This window comes from Lissotriton vulgaris, chromosome 6, assembly GCF_964263255.1.
Source record: "Lissotriton vulgaris chromosome 6, aLisVul1.2, whole genome shotgun sequence".
Classification (NCBI taxonomy): domain Eukaryota; kingdom Metazoa; phylum Chordata; class Amphibia; order Caudata; family Salamandridae; genus Lissotriton; species Lissotriton vulgaris.
In genome coordinates this window covers 1,504,041,054-1,504,064,279 of record NC_141694.1, presented here as the reverse complement: position 1 = coordinate 1,504,064,279, position 23,226 = coordinate 1,504,041,054, and the positions used below count along the sequence as shown (strand labels likewise).

General features: G+C 43.2%; 1 protein-coding gene across 1 annotated transcript in view; it reads right to left on the bottom strand.

The window, feature by feature from the left end:
• LOC147709066 (uncharacterized) overlaps positions 1-23,226 on the bottom strand; it is a 152,147-nt gene that overhangs the window by 16,733 nt on the left and 112,188 nt on the right. Inside the window, 1 exon segment of the mRNA XM_086927672.1 lies at positions 22,220-22,387. Within this exon segment, the coding sequence (XP_086783798.1) occupies positions 22,220-22,387 (168 nt within the window).

The window sequence follows — 23,226 nt, the reverse complement described above, 5'->3', positions numbered from 1 at the left end:
TCGAATGTTTTGGTGTTTGACATGTATTTGTATTTGCCTCACAAAATGATTGCGTAGATAAAGGTTTTAACCCCTCCCATGCTCATGACGAGCTCAGCTCATCATGAGCCACGGTGGCCGTGTGCTCATGACGAGCTGAGCTCGTCATAACGGCCGCAACGCTCGCACACGGGGCTAATTCCCCCGCTGTCCTGAACATTCTACAGAAAAATGGTGTGGCCCTGACGAGCTCAGCTCGTCATGAGCACACAGCCACCGTGGCTCATGACGAGCTGAGCTCGTCATGAGCACCGGGGTGCTGTGCGCGACCCCCTTCCCCGCAGTACAGCGGGGGAATTAGCCCTGCAGGCAAGGGGTTAAAACTCTCCCGAGTCTGTGGTCATTGAGATAAAAGGTAAATGTCATTTATGCCTAATATGCTAACAATCTGATCTATCGACCAGAGGATATTGAGAACTAAGGTGATAAGGAATTGGTAAGAAATGGTGTACAGGTATAATTCATTATAAGGTAAAATTAAACCCTGATCGCTAGCGCAGGATTGCCAGCTTATTGTATAAACGTGGGTCCGGGGCTCACTGTGCCACTGAATTTAAGCTATCCTGGCCGATGAGGGGTGAAACCCCGAAACCGATCCTAAGGAAAAATTGGGAAAAGCTCCTTTAATTCCATCCTAGCGGAAGGTGTGGTCCCAGATTCCTAGAGGTCATCCATAATAGTACCTATCCATAAAAAACGGGGTCCGGTACGATCCTCCTAATTATCGTCCAATCGCTCAATCTCGCTACTGGATGGTGCAGCTCTAATCTTTACTGCCCCCCTGGAGACCTGGATGGAGGACAACTGCATAATAACTCTCCTTCAAGCCGGCTTCTGCAAGAGCTAGAGCACAATTGATAAAGACCTACGACTATATATGATTTTCTTAAAGTACGTAGCTCTTCGAAAGTCATCTCCCTTTCTGGTTTAATAGACCTAAAGACTGCTTTTGACCTGGATCAGACTACATTTTGGGGCATTCTGGATTATGCTGTTCCCAAATACCTGTTAAACCTGCTAATTAAACTCCAAACCAGTAATACAGCAGCCATAAAATATGGTCATAAAGGCGAGTGCACAACCATATTTGGCATATATACAGGGGTTAGTCAGGGATGGGTGTTAGCACCAACTCTATTTAACATCTGTATCAATGACATGGGAAAGCAGCTTAACGATCTTGCCCAAGATGTACCTAAGCTTAAGAATAACCAAATCCTGATCCTTCTATTCGCATATGATGCAGTCATTTTAGCACGCACAGAACTGCCAATTCACCAGTTATTAGTAGGATTTGAACTTTTCTGTAAATCTAGGAATTTAAGGACCAACATACAGAAAACACAGTTCATGATAATGAAATCAAAGCACACATTAAAATAGTCTTTCAAGATCTATGGAAATCCAACAGAACAGATTAAAACATTCAAATAGTTGGGTATTCGGATTGATGATAAGCGTCCTTGGGGCACCCAAGTAACTAAGTCGAAAGTGGTTATTCTCCCAAGAGGCCGGAGTGGTTCGGAGATTTACAAGCAAGTGTGATAATCGTAGGAAAAAGCTTGCACTGACTGCGGATAAAACCAAAGCAATAGCCACAAGGTCTTATGGCGCTGAAATCTGGGGACATGTAAATGTGCAGGCCTTACAAAAAGTGGAAAACTCCTTCCTGAGATGATTGTTACACCTAGGTCTAGGGACACCATTGGCAATTCTCAGAGCCAAATTGGGAATGACTTCTGCAGCAGAATATATTGCTTTTTGGCCAGTAAGCTATTGGATATGAGTACGGTACCGAAAGAGCCTGACTGACATCCTGAGATACCTAGATTGTAAATGTTTGCCATGGTTTAGAAACATTGAGTATATCTTAAAATCAATAGATTGTCCAGAATTATGGCTTTACCCGGATAACATGACTAAAGCCACTTTACCATTGGTGATAAGGACATTCTGGGCTTTCATGTGGCAAAAGCACAGGGCTACAAAAAGTGCCCTAGTATCTAAAACTCTGGATCTGAAAGTTGAACCCCGCTGGGAGCCTTTCTTTGACTGGATTGCGCCACCTGAAAAAAGGACTCTCTCAGTAGCCTCCCCGAAGGCGGTACCTCCGCCTCCTGTTTTTAAAACACTGCACGAGGAGTTGCAAGGATGTTCTTTCATTTTGTTATAGAACTGATCAGTGGGAGATCTATCAGGCTGTGGCATTATACATTTTCGCTGCTTGGAAGGTAATATGACCGATTATAACATAGGGATGGGAGAGTAGCAACCTTAGCAAGATAGAGAATCAAGGGATATTATTATTATATTTTATTCATGTCTGGAGCATCAGGTTGATACTTGGAACAAATTGTTGTTACAGGTCGAAATTGCACTTGCCCTTTCTTTCAATGGGGGGACTAGGGCGTGATTCGAGCCTATATAGGTGCTATCTAATAAGCGAATGGTAGAGCTTTACTGAATTTTTACAAGGTGGTCTATGGACATATAGGTCTATCTCTGGCATCAATATATTTTTTAAAGGCTTTGCCCTGCACAGATGCACTTTAGCTGGCACATTTGTTATTTTTGCACATATAAGGCTCATGAGGCGCCTTAATGCTTCCAAGCCATCATCTGGCATAGTCAAAAATTACTTATAGCACTCTTCTTCGCTCGTGGCATATTTACAATACAATGTCTGCCCTCTTTTTCTTTCATACCCATGAATCATTTTACATAGTTTTTCCGTTTTAATTTAACTAGATATGCTATGTTCAGTCCCAGTTTCTATTTAAAAAACACCCTTGATCTAACACATCTATGATTTTATTTGTTGTGCCTCCCAACGCAGCTAAACTACACCTTATTCCTGATGTAGTGGAGGTTGATAGACAAACCCATGTTATCAAGGGAAGCCATGCAGACTAATTACAAACCCAATGAGGTGTTTAACATATTCAGGCAGTAGCTTGCATCTATGAAATTACAGAAGGGAGGCATTCTAGCATAAGGGAACATGCTGAGGGGAATATTGTAACATTGTAGTATTTGGGGCATGTATTATTATAATGAAGTGTATACTTTTGAGGATTTTGCAATGTGTAATTTTATGCTTTATTATTGTATGGCTTTACTGCAAAGCTGAATCAATAAATTTGACTTGACTTGAGTGGGGCGGAGCTGTTCCCTACCCCTTACATTTTATAGGGCTGGCTTTAGCACACTCACAAAGAAACTTGACACCAGCTCATTGTTACCCTAAATCACTTGGAGCTCGGGCAGGGGAAGTAAGGAAATATCCAGAAACAGATGGGGGAAGGGAGTAGAAGTTTCTCCCACTTCAAAAGCTGGCACCAAGGACATATATTGGACTATCAGACCAATTCTTCTGTGGACTGCTGAAACTGTGGAATACTTTAGAAGGACTGGCTTGTTCTTCAGATGACTGCCATGCTGCTTGAGGCCTGCCTTGTTCTTCAGAAGACTGCCCTGCTGCTTGAGGCCTACATTTATGCTTGAAGGAGAGAGTCTCATCTCCTTGAACCCAGGACTACCAGAGTGACTCCAGGTGTGAGTTGGCTGGCCTCCTATTCTGAGCTACAGGGAAACCACAAGCTTCCGAGGCCTCCCTGCAACTGACCAGATGACCTGCTACTACTGGCCCTGTAACTGAACCTGTCTGATCCTTGCTGGCCTCTGCTAGAGTGAGCTCCTGATCCAAAAGAGGTGCCTTCTCAGGTCATGGACTCTTAGCTGTCATCATTTTTTTTAATTCTGCACACTGAACTTTGAGGAGGTAACTTTTTCAGTTGGACGAACCTAGTCCCTGTATTCAGCATGCACTTCATCGCAGTCGGCCTGAAGTTGTGACTAGGTTCCAGTCTTGCACAACCAGATACCTACCGTTATTGATTTCTGCTTCTTGGTGCTATTATTACCTAAACCTTTAACATTGCATATCTCAGATTCTCTTAATTGGATTTTTGTCATTTTGGTCTCAAATTATATATTACACTTTACTCTATTTATGTAAGGTCAGTGGGATCTTTCTTGTGTTGTGTTTTAACTTTATTACTGTTGGTATGCTGCAAAAATACTTAACAAAGTGCCTCTACGTTAAGCCTGACTGCTTTTGTGCTAATCTACAAGAGAGTTAATCACAGGTTAATTTGGTGACTTTTGTGGTTCACCCTGGCAAGTATTGTTTTTTTTTGCTTGAGAAGGGGTTTCAACCCCCCCTCTTAATCAAAAAAACTATTTCCTACAGTGAAATAGTTAGATTAGCCATTACAAATAGATTACACGTTGACACTGCAATTAAAGACACACTAGCAGCTTAGCATCCCACTTGGCATTAAACTACAGCTCTTCTTTTTCAAGCTCCTAGAAATTGCAATCTGTTCACACTAGTTGAACCTCGGTGGATAAACCAGGTAGGTCCTATATTCAATTGTGCTTCATGAACAAAAGGGCTTGATAACAAGGCGAAAGCAAAGCAACAGATCTTACCAGATGTGTGGAGGTCACGATACAGACAACTTTGATATCTGTCACTGCCCAACCTGACAGCCTTCAAAAGGTATCCTTTAGCCATTTTTAGGTCGAAGCGCGACCTGCATTCAATGCGAAGCATTGATTGCTGTCAGCATCGACAACTATTGTCAGCCGTATTTGGGAATGTGGACACGACTCAGACGCGTGCTTTTGCAGTCCCAGTTTTGACCGCGGGAGCGCGCGTCTGAGCCGCGCTTGCGCAGACGAACTCACAGCCCCTGCTTTCGGTTCGCTCGCATGCATTAATGGCGCACACACACAGACACAGCCAGCCCCCACCCCTCTGCATGCACGCACACACACACAGGCGCACGCACACATACACACGCTGCCGCCCCCCACCCCCCTGCACACACACAGACACGCACGCATACACACGCCGCGCCGCCCTCTGCCCTCCCCCCCCACCCCCCACACAAACACACACACACAGTGGTTGGGTGACACGGGCAGCTGCCCTCTGCCAGGCTCACAATGAGCGAGAGGGAGGGGCTTTGCTTATTGTAAAATAAAGCAGGAACAGTTGAATATCCAAAAAGAAGTTTATTTAAGGATGAAGGGCACAGCGCATCCAAAAGTCAGGAGAGCAGGATACAACTGTCAAACCAGGAATCTGGAACATAGAACCAGGGAAGCTCACGCAGGAGCAGGGTTCCAGTTCCAGTTCCAGGAAATAATTAAATAATATATATACAGCAGACAAAAGCATAAGGCAGAATGTAACACATCTCCTCCCTTCAAAACAAACAAAATAAAAGGAGGAAAGACAAACTAAGACAGAAACCTAGAAGGAAGAACTACAGGTCTGGCATTATTCTTAACCCTATGAGCAATGGACTGGGAAGGAAGAACACAGTCACTCTTGTTCTGAAAAGAAATCTGATCAGCATCTGAAGACACAAACTTACATTTAGCGACCCTCCTTATGTTCCAAACTCTTCCATCTTGGGTGATGACAGAATTCCTGAAAACTTTAACAATCTTAATGGGATTACTAAACTTGGATAGACCCATGAGTGTAAAACCAGGTTTCTTGATCCTTACCCATTCACCAACAGCAAAATCAGGAGTTTTCACATTCATCTTACGGTCAAACAACGTCTTCATAGTGTTCTGTTTGGTTTCAACACGTTTAGCAACTTGTGAAATATCAAAGAGGTCAACATTCACATCAAGTTTCTTAACCCACCAAGGACAGATATCAGAACTCGGACTTCTCCCTCTCAGAAGCTGGAAGGGACTAACCTCAGTGACAGCATGTGGGGTGATGCGGTACATCCAAAGTCTTTCCCTTACCACATCCCTCCAGGGTTCACCCGAACAACAAGCAAGCTCCACCGCATTCTTAAGAACACGGTTGAACCTTTCAACTTCGCCATTCTCCCATGGCTCATACAGAGAAGTAGTGTGATGCTTGATACCACACGACACAAGAAAATCTTCCATCTCACGTGAAATGAGTTGAACACCGTTGTCGGTAACCAAAATCTCCGGAGACCCTTCCCTAGCAAAAACTTCTCTAAGGAAAGAAATGATGACTAAGGTTGTAGCACATGAGACAAATTTCACTTCCGGCCATTTGGAGTGATAGTCAATCAAGACCAATGCAAAACGAGCATTCTCAGGAAGACGATGGAAAGGGCCTGAGATGTCAAAAGCAAGTTTTTGCCAGGGATGATCAGGACTAAGAGGAGCAGAAGATACTCTAAGCATCCTGTCACTATTCACACAATCCAAACAGTCACGAACAGTTCTATCAACCATCTTGTCAAGACCAGGCCACCAAAAATTGGTCCTAATAAGACGTTTCATGGAAGACATACCAATATGAGCTTGATGGGCCAAAGAAAGGATTTTCTTATGTAACGAGGAAGGGGGAATCATTTTGCCGGCCTTAAACAAAATCTTACCAACAGCCTCAATCTCAGAAGCAACTTGACAAAAAGGAGCAAACTCAGGCATAACAGACTTATCCTTGGGCCAACCTTTCTCCAAACATTCAAAAACAAACAAGGAAACAGGATCCTTCTCAACTTCAGACATCCACTCAGCTTCAGACACACCCTTGAATTCACTGGAGACATAATCATTAACGTCCATTTTCCTACTGGAGACATAATCATTAACGTCCATTTTCCTACTTGGAATCCTGACGGAAGGAGACGTACGACGCTTCTGCTCGCAAGAAACGACTCTGGGTCATTGTTGCGTCGTTTTGAATACCCTGGTCCGGGCCCTCGGAATCCATTCGAAGGATCCGCTTTTGATTTACCCGCCAGAAAATTTAAAGTTGCACAAGCGTATCTGTTGTCGTCATGCCGACTTGATTCCGACAGGATGTTGTTTATTTTCAAATTTTAGTATCACTACAAGTTTTAACCACGGTCACTCGTGAAAATATAGGGAGCGGTGGCACCTGAAAGACATACTTAAAAGACGACAGCACACGTCCTTCTCCTGGTTTCTTCATCGTGCTCGATCCAGTTTTGGGCAATTATACTCAATGATTAAGGAGCGCGCTACCTATAAATAATTAATTGGACCGCTCTGCTCCTGTTGCCTAAATGAAACCAACTGCTGACTATACTCCCTGATGGAAGAGTGTCAATAAGAAGATAAGGGCAGAAGTAACAAATGCGCAGTTACTACTACATTTACAGATATTACATACTTCACAATTAATACAGAAAAGGTGTCCTACACCTTTTTTCCGCCCATCCAATATCTTGCTTGTATAGTCTCCTACAAAAGAGCACAGTGGAAGGCTGCTACAAAACCCTTTTTAGAAAAAAAGTGGCTGCATATTTTAAAGTCCTGATGAAGACAAAAGATTGTCGAAACGCGTTGACACAGCCCAAGTCTAACAAAATCTGAAGGAATAATCTGGGAATTACCTTTTTTGTATTTTTTTATATTTTTTTGTCTTTTTAAAAATGTATCAGATTTGTCATTTCATAATCAATGTTTTATATTCATCATATTTACATAGCAACATTTTCTGAATTGTTTCACTATGCTATTTTTTAAAAAAATATATCGAGATTAAAAATATATTTTTTATATCTTAACAGTCTGTTGTATTAATTGTTTTTTACCTATCTTGTGTTTATGATATGTTTTAATCATAATGTGTTAAGAATTAGCCAGTTCCTTGTAGCATAAGTCTGCCTGGGTATATACTTTTTCAAAAAAAGACATAATCATTAACAACAGAAACAATTTCAACCTCATGATCATCAGAATTAGCACCCTGGTCAGGACAAGGCAACCTGGAGAGAAAATCAGCCGTGACATTACTTCTACCAGGAACATACATTACCTCAAAATCATACTCCTGCAATCTAGAAGACAAACGTGCAATACGAGCGGTTGAATTCCAACCACCCCCAGGAGATAAAATTCCTACCAAAGGCTTGTGATCAGTCTTTAGGATGAACCTGTTGCCCCAGATATAATTGCGAAAATGCTCCACAGCCCACGTACAGGCCAATAACTCCCTCTCAATAACAGCGTATCTTCTTTCAGTGATGGATAAGGTTCCTGGATGAAAAAGCAACGCACCATTCCTCTTTACCTGAAATTTGACTCAAAACTGCCCCAAGTCCATAACAGCTAGCATCTACAGTAAAAACACACTTCTTGTTAAGAGAAAAAGATCTCAAGGTGGGAGCATTCACAATATCCTGTTTAATAGAATTGAAAGCAGTCTCTTGCCTATCAGACCATACAAAATCTGAGGATTTTCTAGTTAGTTCCCTGAGAGGTTCCATCTTAGTAGCAAAATTCCTAATAAACTTGCTGTAATACTCGCATATGATGTTTCTTATAAACAAGGGAACCCCATAGATTTGAACCTGGGGTGGAATGATACTTTTGAGGAACAATGGTTCAGAGTAGGCCTAATGAGGTCCAAGGGAGCAAGGGGTGATAGTAGGGAGAGAGGCTACTTGGACCCCCTTCTCTGCCACGCCAAACGCCTGTATTAATTACAGGCGCCAATAATCTATGACCAGAGCGACTAACGAGCTTAAACGTATTCCTCTAGATTGTCATTTATTTTAATTTTCAGATTCAAGTAGGACCCTCGTCTCAATTTAAAGCGACTGAGCGCTACTTGGATTACCCCATTGAAAGATCATAATCAATCTAAACCAATATTCTCTCCGGAAAAGCCAGAACCAATTCAGTTGTATTATCAGAAAACCCATCCTTGCCTGATAATCGCATCAGCAAGTTTCAGGAGGGTCAACAGTCCTGATGATGATCTAAAGCTATATAGATCGAAACGCCGTTGACCCACCCAAGGAATTTCACTCGCTTTAGTGTATATAATTGTTGTGTTTTTAACCTTGTTGTTGTTGTGTGACAGTCCGTTCACTTTGATCACTTATGTCACGTCCTGCACCGTACTATTCACTTGAGCACCTGAAATACAGTATAAGAATATTTAAGTTTATCGATAAAAAAGAAAGAGAAAATAAAAAATCTTTACTTGTACCTACAATTCTCGCTCCCTAGCGTTTATTAAATACTTGCTACTATCACCCCTTGCTCCCTTGGACCTCATTAGGCCTACTCTGAACCATTGTTCCTCAAAAGTAATACTCGCATAAGCCAGCAAAAGAAAGTAGTTTCTCTTTGTTATCAGGAGAAGGCGCCTTCACAATAGCATCAACCAGTGAACGCTTGGGAACAACTCCATCAGCAGACAGCGTGTGACCCAAATACTCCACACTTTTACCAAAAAAACTTACACTTGTTGAATTTAAGAGTAAGACCAGCATTACCTAACTTGTTGCAAACATCCTTGAGATGAACATAGTGATCATCCATATTCTTGGAAAAAATAAGGATGTCATCTTGGAAGCACTTAACAAAAGCACAAACATCCTTAAAAATGTGATGCATAGCCCTTTGAAAAACTGAAGCGGCGGAGGCTAAGCCAAAAGGCATCCTCCTAAATTGAAAAAGGCCAAAAGGAGTAATAAACGAAGTAAAATGTTTAGCATCCTCAGTCAACTCAATTTGATGATATGCGGAACGCAAATCAAGAGTGGAAAAAATACATGCACCATCCAACAAGCACACCATCTCATTAATGTTGGGCAAAGGGTGACAATCAGTGAACAAATTAGCATTAAGCGCCCTCAAATCTACACACAACCTGATACTTTTATCGGATTTCTGTGCTAAAACAATGGGCGAAACCCACTCAGAGGACTCTACTTCCTCTATGACCCCTCCTTGGATCATGTCATCCAATAAGGCCTTGAGTTCAGCTCTGATACTAATGGGTACACCCCTCAACCTCTGTTTAACAGGGATGGCATCCTTCTTGATCTTAATCCTATGGGAAAAGCCTTTAAGTTTACCCAGATTTTCAGAAAAAACATGAGGAAACAATAAAGAAAGATCCTTCTCTTGACCATTCATGTTCTTTGAACTCTCAATGACATTCTCACTACACTCAGACAAAGGAGCATCATTGCTACTGGAACCACTTTTGTCTGAATGTGTAACATCACAAGTAATAGCAACAACAGACACAGGATCCTTATTCCTAGGATTCAACGTAATACCCAGTTTGGCTTGATCTCTCCAGCCCAAAACATTCACACCTTTGACAGCAATATACATTTTGATCCATGGATTATTCCCTCTAAACTCAATTAAGACTTCCTTATAGCCAACGAAATCTATGTAGGACTCATCAAAATTTTGTGCCACAATATCAGGTTCACATAAATTCGTTTGATCAACCAGATTTCCAAAAATTTCATGTCAATACATTTTGGTAATGATGGTCCATGGTGACCCTGAGTCAGCCATTAGTTTGAGCTGTTTACCTAAAATATTTACTACACAATCAGGAGAATTCAAGCTGTCAGCGGATTTGACATCAAAAGAATTGCGAATAGATACAACAATTCCACATTCAAGTTTTGACTGAGCATCATCATGAGATGATACACCATGCGACACAGTAGAAATTTTACCTTTAGAAGTATGACTAAAAGATGAATCCTTTCTCACATTAGAATCTTTGCACATTTTCGCAAAATGACCAACACGTCCACATTTAGTACACTCTTTTCCAATAGCAGGACAACGTGGATATGAAGCAATGTGGCTGGGATGACCACATCTGAAACATTAATAATTTTTAGAATTGACTTGACTCTTCGTACCCATACTAGGCTTGCCATAGGACGAAGAACCAGCAGACGTGATAATGTTCACATTACTCTGTTCAACTGTGCTAGATGTTATTTTACTAATAGAACCAGAGGAGGTCTTACTTTCAAGAGTTTTCATCCAACGTTCAGATTGTTCAAGTGCTTTGGAGGTACTAATAGTCACTTCTAAACTGGGGTCACCCAAAATCCAAAGTTGTTCTTGAACTTTCTTACTTCTAACATGAACAATGATCTGGTCCCTGAGCATCTCATCAGTCATCAAACCAAAGTTGCAATGTAGAGACAAAGCACGAAGAGCCGTAAGAAAGTCATCAAAACTTTCATTCTCCTCCTGAGCTCTAGTGTAAAATTTGTATCTATTCAATGCAACACTAGTATTGGGCTTAAACCTGTTTTCAATGCGCAATAATGCCTCATCATAAACATTGTGATCGCCCCCAGAACGCATAGGTGGAAGTGTTCTGAAAACATTTTGACCCTCTGAACCTAAACAATGGAGAAAAATATTTTTTTTTTCTTTCAGCAGACATACGCTCGCCGTCAATAGCTTTTAAATAAGTAATGAATTCTTCTTTCCATCGTGACCATGGAATAGCCGGTTCGCCTTTACTCTGCAAAAATTTGCTGGGAGGATCAAACTGCATTGTCAACAATAATATAATCACGTAAGCTAGAAAAGAAATGTAAGGTATGTACCACTTCAAATTTCAAAATGACTCTCAAAATGACTAAGTAAAAATACAATGCTAGACAGTATAGAACATTACATGCACACAACAAAATATGATGGTTTTGATAAATAGAATGTATCATAAAATTAGATCATGGTATAAACAGTTGCTAAAATGGAAATATAGATTGCCAAGCTGCATAAAACTGTCTCAAGTTGTGCACTAAAAATTGATAGAGGTTGCAGAGAATAACCCCTTAAAAATAAGCACAGCCTTGTTGATGCCAATGTGTTCCTTAAAAGTATAATGTTCAGCGTGTAATAAAATAAAATAAGAGTTAGCATCAAGTTTAAGGATTAGATACGCTTCCAAGGCTCTCACAAAAAGAAGAACAATTCAGGAATTTTTGAAATCTCTCACTGAAATCCATAGACTCTCCAACGTTTTGACGAGACTTTTATGCTCCCCGAAGGTTCACAATGACAGTATACACTTTCCGGTTAGAAGATACAAACCGGCTTCTTGGTACAAGCGTGTCAGCTTTCTAGTGCACAGCGCGTTAGCTTTCGGCGCGTCAGCCTTCTTGATGTACAGCGCGTCAGCTTTCGACGCGTTAGCCTTCGGAGGATAAAGCCAGCGTAATCAGAACCAGACGCTTTATTACGTTGTTGAACACGTAGAAAAACAAGGCACATCAACTGTAGAAATGTGCGTGATGACGTTGCTGCAGGAAGATCCGGTAACTATGGCAACAGCATCGGCGTTATTACAAATACGAAGAAATCTCTATAAATCAAGAATTTCCACAATATACGCACCAGGAGGTTGCCGGTAAGATCTTCACACACAGTTTTTTAGTTACCACAGGCCGAGTAGGTTCAAAACGATGCGGATGAAAAAAATTGGGTTCGTTTTTTTTTTAAAAGAAGAATTTTCGCTCCTGTGCCCCTTAAGCTGCAGAAATATTCTTCTAGTTCTCCAAATCGTCGCCAATTTTGTAAAATAAAGCAGGAACAGTTGAATATCCAAAAAGAAGTTTATTTTAGGATGAAGGGCACAGCGCATCCAAAAGTCAGGAGAGCAGGATACCACTGTCAAACCAGGAATCTGGAACATAGAACCAGGGAAGCTCACGCAGGAGCAGGCTTCCAGTTCGAGTTCCAGGAAATAATTAAATAATATATATACAGCAGACAAAAGCATAAGGCAGAATGTAACACTTATCCTTACCGGGGCTCTTCAGATTGTAGCGGGCTTCCATGGCTGCGGCTGCTGCTCTCACGGATGCTCGTGGTGTGCCGGGTTCATGTCGGTGTTCCGCCGCCCCAGCTTTAGCCCTGACGTGGCACCAAGTTCGTGGCCCTGCCCCGGTGCTCACACTAACGTTGCAAGCTGCGGTGCCCGGGGAGGTGACGTCAGATCCAGCCGCTGACTGTGTCCTTCAGTGCAGCGCCGACATAGAAAAGGGACTGGTGCGGCGGAGAAAGTGCAAGCGAAACTGCAGGAAGGGTAGGCGGAGGCCTCGAGCGCGCAGACACTCAGGCCATCTTATGAGAAGGAGGCTTCCTCTTCAAGTACCGTTCATCATTGAATTGAAAAAAAGAAAACAGATTTTTATTATGCATCTGGCTTTAGGTAATCGCTACTGGTTTTAAGTTGGGTACACTGAAGGCTACATATTCAAGTCATCCAAAGGTGACACAGCTTTCACTCTTCTGAAATGATTATCTTTTATTCGAATAACAGCAACGCGGGGAGAAACTTGAAAATGTATTTCAAGGCGCGCGCTATCCAGCGCTCAGTGTCATCAAATAGTGATCCTGTGTCCGCGAATATGCTTGTACAATGCTCCTTTAAAGCTTAGAATGCCTAGTCAGCCAATGGGATGGTTCAAAGCAGTGTCCATGGTGACAAGGGGAACCCGATCTACTCCAGACACAGCTGTGGTTCCCACTTCCTACTCTGCGGGAGGCGAGAAGCGCTCCGTGTCCTCTGCACCCCTCATTGAAATACTGGGGGCGGGACCCTGAACCTGTCCATCCCTGTGGTGCCAGAGCCGCCGGACTTGAAGATCCCGCAGCTGTATCATAGTTTCTCCCCGCGAGTGTAAGCCCCTCCAGCCCCGCACCCCGCGGAGAACAGCGGCCTAAGATTCCCGCATCCAATGGACCTCGCAGGCCAACAATCGCTGCCGTGAGTTCTCGGCTACAGTCGATTACCAATAATCGGATTTTTACTATAAACACATGCGCTTTAGTAGTTGGATTGTTTCTATTATTTAACACTAGCAGCCCGTCCCGACGTTGTCCGGGAGCAATTAGGCTTCAGGGCCCCCGCCCGCCCCGACGTTGTCCGTGGGTTCCCCCGAACCTTCCTCCATATATTGCAGTATTATACCTCTATGTTTACTTTGTACGCTTTTGTAGCAGCCCGTCCCGACGTTGTCCGGGAGCAATTAGGCTTCAGGGCCCCCGCCTGGCCCCGACGTTGTCCGTGGGTCCCCCGGAGCCTTCCTCCATATATTGCAGTATTATACCTCTATGTTTACTTTGTACGCTTTTGTAACCTGCACATGTAACTTTTTCCTCCTGTAATGCACCGTTTGGCTCACTTTTTTAATGCTCCGTTTGCTTCCTTTTACTACCTGCACACGTCACTTTTTCCTCCTATACCTCTATGCTTACTTTCTATGCTTTTGTAACCTGCACACGTAACTTTTTCCTCCTATAATGCACCGTTTGGCTCAGTTTTGTAATGCTCTGTTTGCTTCCTCTTGCTCACGATGTACGCTTTTGTAACCTGCACACGTAACTTTTTCCTCCAGTAATGCACCGTTTGGCTCACTTTTGTAATGCTCAGTTTTGCTTCCTCTTGCTCACGATTTTCATTTTTGCTTCATTCTTCCGCCGCCCACCGCTCCTAAATAAATAAATATATAACCTACCTCATCCGCCGCTCACTGCTCCTCCCCGCCTGTCCTCCGCTCCTCACCGCCTGTCCGCCGCTCCTCACCGCCCCTCCCCGCGCCATGTCTGCTTGTCCTCCTCGCGCTCCTGGACGCCGCTACTCCCTGCGCTCCTCACGTCGGGCACGCACATCGTGGCCGCTGCTTCTTCCAAGGGACTACTTGTTTTGGTAAATTTTTTAAATAACGTATATTTATTACGTTTATATAGCCTATGTCCATCTGCACACCCTGACGATTACAACGATGTATCGGGTGTGTGGATTGGCGCTGTGGTTCCCTTAGTTTACCCGCCTCAAAGGTTCAAAGTTCTTCCTTTATAATGGTAGTATAGATAGCACTTGATCACCAGCGCCCTTAGTGTTTTTAAAAGCGCATATTTCATTCTTGACACTTTATGTTAAATAATAAAGCGTAGGCTTCTCAAGAAGGAGTGCAAATTTGAAAATATAGCGTAATACCTTGTTCCTTTTTAGTAACTAAAAAAAAAAAAACACTGGCATAATTTTGTAGGCACGTGTACGTGCCTTTAAAATGACACTGCCATTCGTATCATATTTTTTTTATAAATTCTTTAGCCATGCTACACAGCACCATGCATACTGTGCAGCATGGCTAAAACCCAGTAGCAAAACTAATAGTTCCCAAAGACAAGACTGGTTGGCTTTGCCATGGTTGTAACAAGTCAGACCAACACATAATTACACGCCACACAATTACACTCTACTGAATACAACATACACTCCACATAATTATATGCTACGTGATTCCACTGCGCTCAACGCAACATACACTCCAAATACCACTCCGCACCACATAATTACACGTCACATAATTACACTGCACTCAATGCAACATACACTCCAAATACCACTCTGTGCCACATAATTACACGCCACATAATTACACTCTACTGAATGCAACACACACTCCACACAATACCACTCAGTGCCACAAATATATGCTACATAATTACACTGCACTCGATGCAACATACACTCCAAACAATACCACTCAGTGCCACATAATTGCACGCCACACAATTACACTCTACTGAATACAACATACACTCCACATAATTATATGCTACATAATTACACTGCGCTCAACGCAACATACACTCCAAATACCACTCAGTGCCACATAATTACACGCCACATAATTACACTGCACTCAATGCAACGTACACTCCAAATACCACTCTGTGCCACATTACAAGCCACATAATTACACTGCACTCAATGCAACATACACTCCAAATACCAATCAGTGCCACATAATTAAACGCCACATAATTACACTGCACTCAACGCAACATACACTCCAAATACCACTGTGTCACATAATTACACGCCACATAATTACACTCTACTGAATGCAACACACTCCACACAATACCACTCAGTGCCACATAATTATGCTTCATAACTACATTGCACTCAATGCAACATACACTCCAAATACCACTCAGTGCCACATAATTACACTGCACTCAATGCAACATACACTCCAAATACCACTCAGTGCCACATAATTACACGCCACATAATTACATTGCACTCAATGCAAAATACACTCCAAATACCACTCAGTGCCACATAATTACACTCTACTTAATGCAACACACTCCACACAATACCACTCAGTGCCACATAATTATGCTTCATAACTACACTGCACTCAATGCAACATACACTCCAAACAATACCACTCAGTGCCACATAATTACATGCCACATATTTAGACTCTACTGAATACAAAATACACTCCAGACAATACCACTTAGTGTCACATAATTATATGCTAAATAATTAGACTGCACTCAATGCAACATACACTCCAAATACCACTCAGTGCCACATAATTACACACCACATAATTACACTTCACTCAATGCAACATACACTCCAAATACCACTCAGTGCCACATAATTACACGCCACATAATTACACTGCACTCAATCCAACATACACTCCAAATACCACTCAGTGCCAGATAATTACACGCCACATAATTACACTGCACTTAATGCAACATACACTCCAAATACCACTCAGTGCCACATAATTACACTCTACTGAATGCAACACACTCCACACAATACCACTCATTGCCACATAATGATGCTACATTGTTATTAGTAATATCAATACATCTAAGTCACGTAAATACAACACATATTGCATTACAAATGCTATAGGTGTCACATTTGCGAAAGTTAAAACTATTGGCATTGTAAATGACAAAGCTATTAATTTCGCTATTTTCAAAACCAACAGATAAATATAAAATTTGTCATTTACAATACCAACAGCTCAAACTTTCCTAATGCGAGACCTATTGCATTGCAAATGCTTGTTTCATTTGGGTTTGAATTTGCTTTATGAATACGGAATTTATATTACATTTCACACATGGCCTGCCCCTTGTTATTGAAGTTGTGAGGAATGCAAACATGCTGTGCTTTTTAAACTTGCACTGTTTGGACTATGATCTGTTTTAACCATTTGCCTCAATACGTTTAAAGTTTATGGAGGAAGAATGAGAATAATGAAGGTGGGACGGTATCCAAGCCTTGCCAATACAGGTGTAATATATAAAGGTTAAGTCTGATCAAAATCTTTCTCTGTACAGAGGGCCATTGCAATTAATAGTTTTTTTATAAATCTTGATTTATATACTAGTTATAATGTTTACAGTAAGAAAGATGTGTTACTGTTCCCATGGTGAAACCAACTTGGTCAGGCTCAAAGAGTAATGGAGGTGGCCGTTGCGCAGTTTTTAGGTCTTGCCTTTTCCATTCCGAAGGAATGGGAAATGGCGAGAATTCAAGTGCTCAAAATACTCGTGAAACCACGGGTTTTTTCGTGCGGTTTTCATCGAGTTCACGTGGCCACAGGCACGCGCTTTTGGGCCATAAACTTACTTTCACGGCCATCTGTTCCCCAATGTCCCTCCCACCCTTCCTTTGATCTTGCGGCGCGAGTTCTTACAGGCTAATGACCCTCCCCCTCCCCCAGCACAGAGCGCGCATCGCTTGTTTACTCTCCCCATTTGCCCCCATCTCTTCCAGTACATCCCCATCCTGATCCTGTTCACCATTTCTTTCACTGCTCTGCAGCATTTACTTACCCTTCAACCTCTGCTCGCTCCACCATTGTTCCATTCTCCCTCTACCAGTACATCCCCATCCTGATCCTGTTCACCATTTCTTTCACTGCTCTGCAGCATTTACTTACCCTTCAACCTCTGCTCGCTCCACCATTGTTTCCTTCTCCTTCTTAGAGAATCAGTTTTATATTTTCTTATTTTTAATCAAAGGCCTGACAGCTGCAATTGACTGCTGGGTCACCCCTTTAAAAAAACACACTTTCATGCACATTTCATATTTTTTTTATTTACAGCTCGATCTTTGGCATCCGCCATCTTGTTGAAAAAGCAACGTGTAGCCATCTCACCAAATCATAGGGTATTCCATGAAAAAATAATCTGATAATCCAGACAGAATGTAATTTTACAGTAATTCACAAGAGGTGAAAAATGACTCGTTTTATTGTTTTCCTGGTTTTCTGCGAGAACGTAAAGCCTGTAACCCACCACAACAGCGACGTGGCTCCAACTAATCTAAGGGGAACGCAGGGATGTTAGGTAACCGGCATTGAGATGAGGGAACACCGGCATTCACACGAGCAAATGCGGAATTCGCGGTGCTCGGCCTTTCACTGGATGCGGATAAATGCTACCCACTGCCGCCTCCCCTCGTTAAACGCACCACAGACAGGCTTCCTTCCTCGAGCCTCGCGGCGCAGCCCGCCAGGGGCCTCCCCAGCACACACATTAACTTGCTGCCGTGCCGATCGTTTATCAAAGCCGCTGTCATTACGCCGCTGGCGCCTAGCCCAGCATATGACTAATGCGCGCAATAATAATGAGAAAAAAAGCCGACTTTGCAGCACATCATCTGCAGAGCTGCGAGCAGAGAAGCTGTGTTCGCAGCACATCATCTGCAGAGCTGCGAGCAGAGAAGCCGTGTTCGCAGCACATCATCTGCAGAGCTGCGAGCAGAGAAGCCGTGTTTATGTCAAATAAAGTGTTATTTAACAGCCTCTGCTCCTCGGCGTCGCAGAGAGTGCAGCGTTCGCCGACTCACCGCCTGCCGGAATTGAGGCTCGTTGCAACCTGCAGCCTGACTCACAGCCCATTAGGCTTTCGGGAGGGTCTTGTTTTCAGTCAGCCGCTCGAGAACTTTGTGCTGTTTGAGGATGCAGGCGTCTTCGCCACACACCATCTGGGACATTCCTCATACCCTTAATGACCGTTCTCCACAACTCCGCACAACAACGGGGTCCTTCCTCCCCTTCCCTCCTCCACCCCACCCCTACCTTCCCTTCTCCCCCCTCCCTTCCCATCCACGTGCTTTTGGGCCATAAACTTACTTTCACGGCCATCTGTTCCACAATGTCCCTCCCACCCTTCCTTTGATCTTGCCGCGCGAGTTCTTACAGGCTAATGGCCCTCCCCCTCCCCCAGCACAGAGCGCGCATCGCTTGTTTACTCTCCCCATTTGCCCCATCTCTTCCAGTACATCCCCATCCTGATCCTGTTCACCATTTCTTTTACTGCTCTGCAGCATTTACTTACCCTTCAACCTCTGCTCGCTTCACCATTGTTCCCTTCTCCTTCTCAGAGAATCAGTTTTATATTTTCTTATTTTTAATCAAAGGCCTGACCGCTGCAATTGACTGCTGGGTCACCCCTTTAAAAAAACACACTTTCATGCACATTTCATATTTTTTCTATTTACAGCTCGATCTTTGGCATCCGCCATCTTGTTGAAAAAGCAACGTGTAACCATCTCACCAAATCATAGGGAATTCCATGAAAAAATAATCTGATAATCCAGACAGAATGTAATTTTACAGTAATTCACAAGAGGTGAAAAATGACTCGTTTTATTGTTTTCCTGGTTTTCGGCGAGAACGTAAAGCCTGTAACCCACCACAACAGCGACGTGGCTCCAACTAATCTAAGGGGAACGCGGGGATGTTAGGTAACCAGCATTGAGATGAGGGAACACCGGCATTCACACGAGCAAATGCGGAATTCGCGGTGCTCGGCCTTTCACTGGATGCGGATGAATGCTACCCACTGCCACCTCCCCTCGTTAAACGCACCACAGACAGGCTTCCTTCCTCGCGCCTCGCGGCACAGCCCGCCAGGTGCCTCCCCGGCACACACATTTACTTGCTGCCGTGCCGATCGTTTATCAAAGCCGCTGTCATTACGCCGCTGGCGCCTAGCCCAGCATATGACTAATGCGCGCAATAATAATGAGAAAAAAAGCCGACTTTGCAGCACATCATCTGCAGAGCTGCGAGCAGAGAAGCCGTGTTCGCAGCACATCATCTGCAGAGCTGCGAGCAGAGAAGCCGTGTTCGCAGCACATCATCTGCAGAGCTGCGAGCAGAGAAGCCGTGTTTATGCAAAATAAAGTGTTATTTAACAGCCTCTGCTCCTCGGCGTCGCGGAGAGTGCAGCGTTCGCCGACTCACCGCCTGCCGGAATTGAGGCTCTTTGCAACCTGCAGCCTGACTCACAGCCCATTAGGCTTTCGGGAGGGTCTTGTTTTCAGTCAGCCGCCGAGAACTTTGTGCTGTTTGAGAATGCAGGCGTCTTCGCCACACACCATCTGGGACATTCCTCATACCCTTAATGACCTTTCTCCACAACTCCGCACAACAACGGGGTCCTTCCTCCCCTTCCCTCCTCCACCCCACCCCTACCTTCCCTTCTCTCCCCTCCCTTCCCATCCCTTCTTTCCCCCTTCCCTTCCCTCCCCTCCCTTCCCATTCCTTCCTTTTCTTCCCTTCCTCCATTCTCTTCCTTCCCTTCCTTCCCTTTCCTTCGTTCCCTCCCTTCCTTTCCTTTCCTTCTCTACCCTCCCTTCTCTTCTTTTCCTTACTTTCCGTTCTTTCCCGTCCGTCCTTTCCTTCCCTTGCTTCTTTCTCCTCCTCCCTCCCGTCTTCTTCTTTCTTCTTTGTAAAGCAATGACATGTCACCTGAATCACTTTGGAGGTCTCTCACCCTAATGCAATAAAGGATATTAGCCCCCATCAGGGCCAGCATTAGGGCAGTGCGACTGGGCGCTGACCTGTGGAGGGCGCACTGCGATCTCACGGGGCACTGTGTTTAGCAAAATATTATGATAGGAGAGTGAGGGCCACTTTTGCAGGTGCAGACCACAGCATCACTCAGCACCACCACATTACAATTCAGCACCACTCAGCACCACAACAGCACCACTCAGCACCACCACAGCATCACTCAGCACCACCACAGCATCACTCAGCGCCACCACAGCATCACTCAGCGCCACCACATTATCACTCAGCACCACCACAGCACCACTCAGCACCACCACAGCATCACTCAACACCACCACATTATCACTCAGCACCACCACAGCACCACTCAGCATCACTCAGCTCCATCCCAGTATCACTCAGCACCACCACAGCACCACTCAGCACCACCACAGCACCACTCAGCGCCACCCCAGCATCAATCTGCGCAACCATTCAACAACAACTGGTTCAAACATGTTCTCTAAATGTTTCAAGCTTTATTACAAATGTCACAAAAAGATGTTAATATTTCACTTCTGTTCTTGGATTTTCGTCACAATAAAATACACTGAACATAATCTTCACAAAAGTTATTTACAAAAGTTTAAGCTATTGCCATTATAAATTAAAATCACGTTTATTTAAGTATTAATTATTTAAAAAAATTAAAAGCCGTTGTTATTTGTAATATCAATACATCTAAGTCACGTCAATACAAAACATGTGGCATTACAAATGATAAAAGTGTCACATTTGCTAAAGTTAATAGTATTGGCATTGTAAATCACAAAACATAAATATAAAATGTCATTTACAAAACCAATAGCTCCAACTTTCCTACTGCGAAACCTATTGGCAACGCCAGTGCTTGTTGTTTTTCCAGCTTCTAGGACTCCACACTCATTAAGAGTTACATTTGCTTGCGGCTGTTGCAGCAGACTTACTGAAATTAGTGCTAAACGAGGTTCCTACTTATAGAGACGTTCAGATCTTCATTTTACTTTTTTATGGTAGCAATATTAATTGTTATCACCCATTTAGGTTATATGCAGATAGGCTACAATAACCCCAGATACTAAAATTAACTTATCATACATCGCACACTGAGCTCAAGTGCCACCTGGAGCTCTGTCAACAAAACTCATGAAGAACTGACAATTAAGCGTGCAGGGAGCGGAATTCCTCTAAGAAAGTGTGATGATGAAGGAGAACACCAATTAACTCACAATGTCTCTCCATGCGTCTCATATCTACTCAGGTGATATAGATATCTATTAGGACAGTAGCAATAGAAACCAGCGTTTTCAAATTTTAAAGTGACAGAGTTCTAAATATTTTTCTAAAACTTTATTAAGCACCCAAATGCAATAGCCATCCACCTAAGATCTACATGCTCCCTAGCTGGAAGACCCTTTTAAGTCTGTGTGATCTCCTAAGGCAAAGTATGCAGGATGATGTCTGGAGTACTAAATAGACTGACTCTCCTTGGTTTGTGATGGACTCAGACCAGTATTGATCAGGGATGTACATAACGGTACTTATAAACAGGATATTTAAAAAAGACAATTGTTGAGCAGAGAAAAACAAGGACCTGAAAGTTGGAGGGGTTCCAGGGAAGACCATGGGGAGTTATCACACAACAGGCTAAGTCAATGGAAACACACAAAATGAACTTTTCTCACCTGCATGGACATTACTGTGCTGCGCCAGAGAAGCCCTCAATCCAAATGTTTTCCCGCACACTTCACACTTATAAGGCTTGGCACCCATGTGACATCGTTTATGGCACTTTAAGTATTCATTTGTTGCAAAATGTTTTCCACACACATCACATCTGAAAAGCCGCTCTCCTAGAAAGATACATAGTATACATGCGAGTTTATTTAAAATTACACAGTGGAATATCATATGCATTTTACAGCATACTTTCAAAAGGAAATTGCCTACAGAGGAATAGACTGTATTGACAATTCAAAAAGTGTTAAATCCATTCCTTTACTCTTAATTCCACTTATTTTAAATCCCCACACCATCCCTTCCAAGTAGAATCCTTTGGGTGAGGGGACAAGCTGGCTACATGGGTAACAGTAGGTCTGCAGAGGGCTGAGAAAAAAAACCTGGTAGCTCTACTAAAAACAGCTATCAATGTACATTTTAGACATGTTTTCGTTATGCCTTCCAAACTTACCTGTTCCAGAATTAAACATCTACCTATGTTAGTCGCTTAGTTTTTTTTAAACAGCATTGATTTGTTTAACAGGCTCAAAGGGTCACACCAGGGTGATATCAGTTGATGTTTTAGAAAAAAATCCCATAACATAAAATAACTTGACTTCTCGTGGAGGACCAACACAAACAGGGAACTCAAAGGAGCTGTAAGGAGAATTAACTTCTCATACATTGCACACTTAGGGCAATTGCCACCATGAGCTGGGTCATTAACACAAGGGCTGAAGGGCGAGCGCAGAGGGCAAGGAATCGAGGACAGGCAGGTTATTTCAATTCCCACCTCGGCGGCTCTTGGGCTCAATTTCCCCGGACCTGATAATTCTCGCCTCGGTGCCTATTCTAATCATGGGTCCCACTCTGCAACTCTGGGCAATAGCTTGCATAATCTCCACAACGGCCCCAACAACGCTAGGATGCCTGGCTTCACCTTGGGGGTGCCCAGAAGTGGGCACTTCACAGG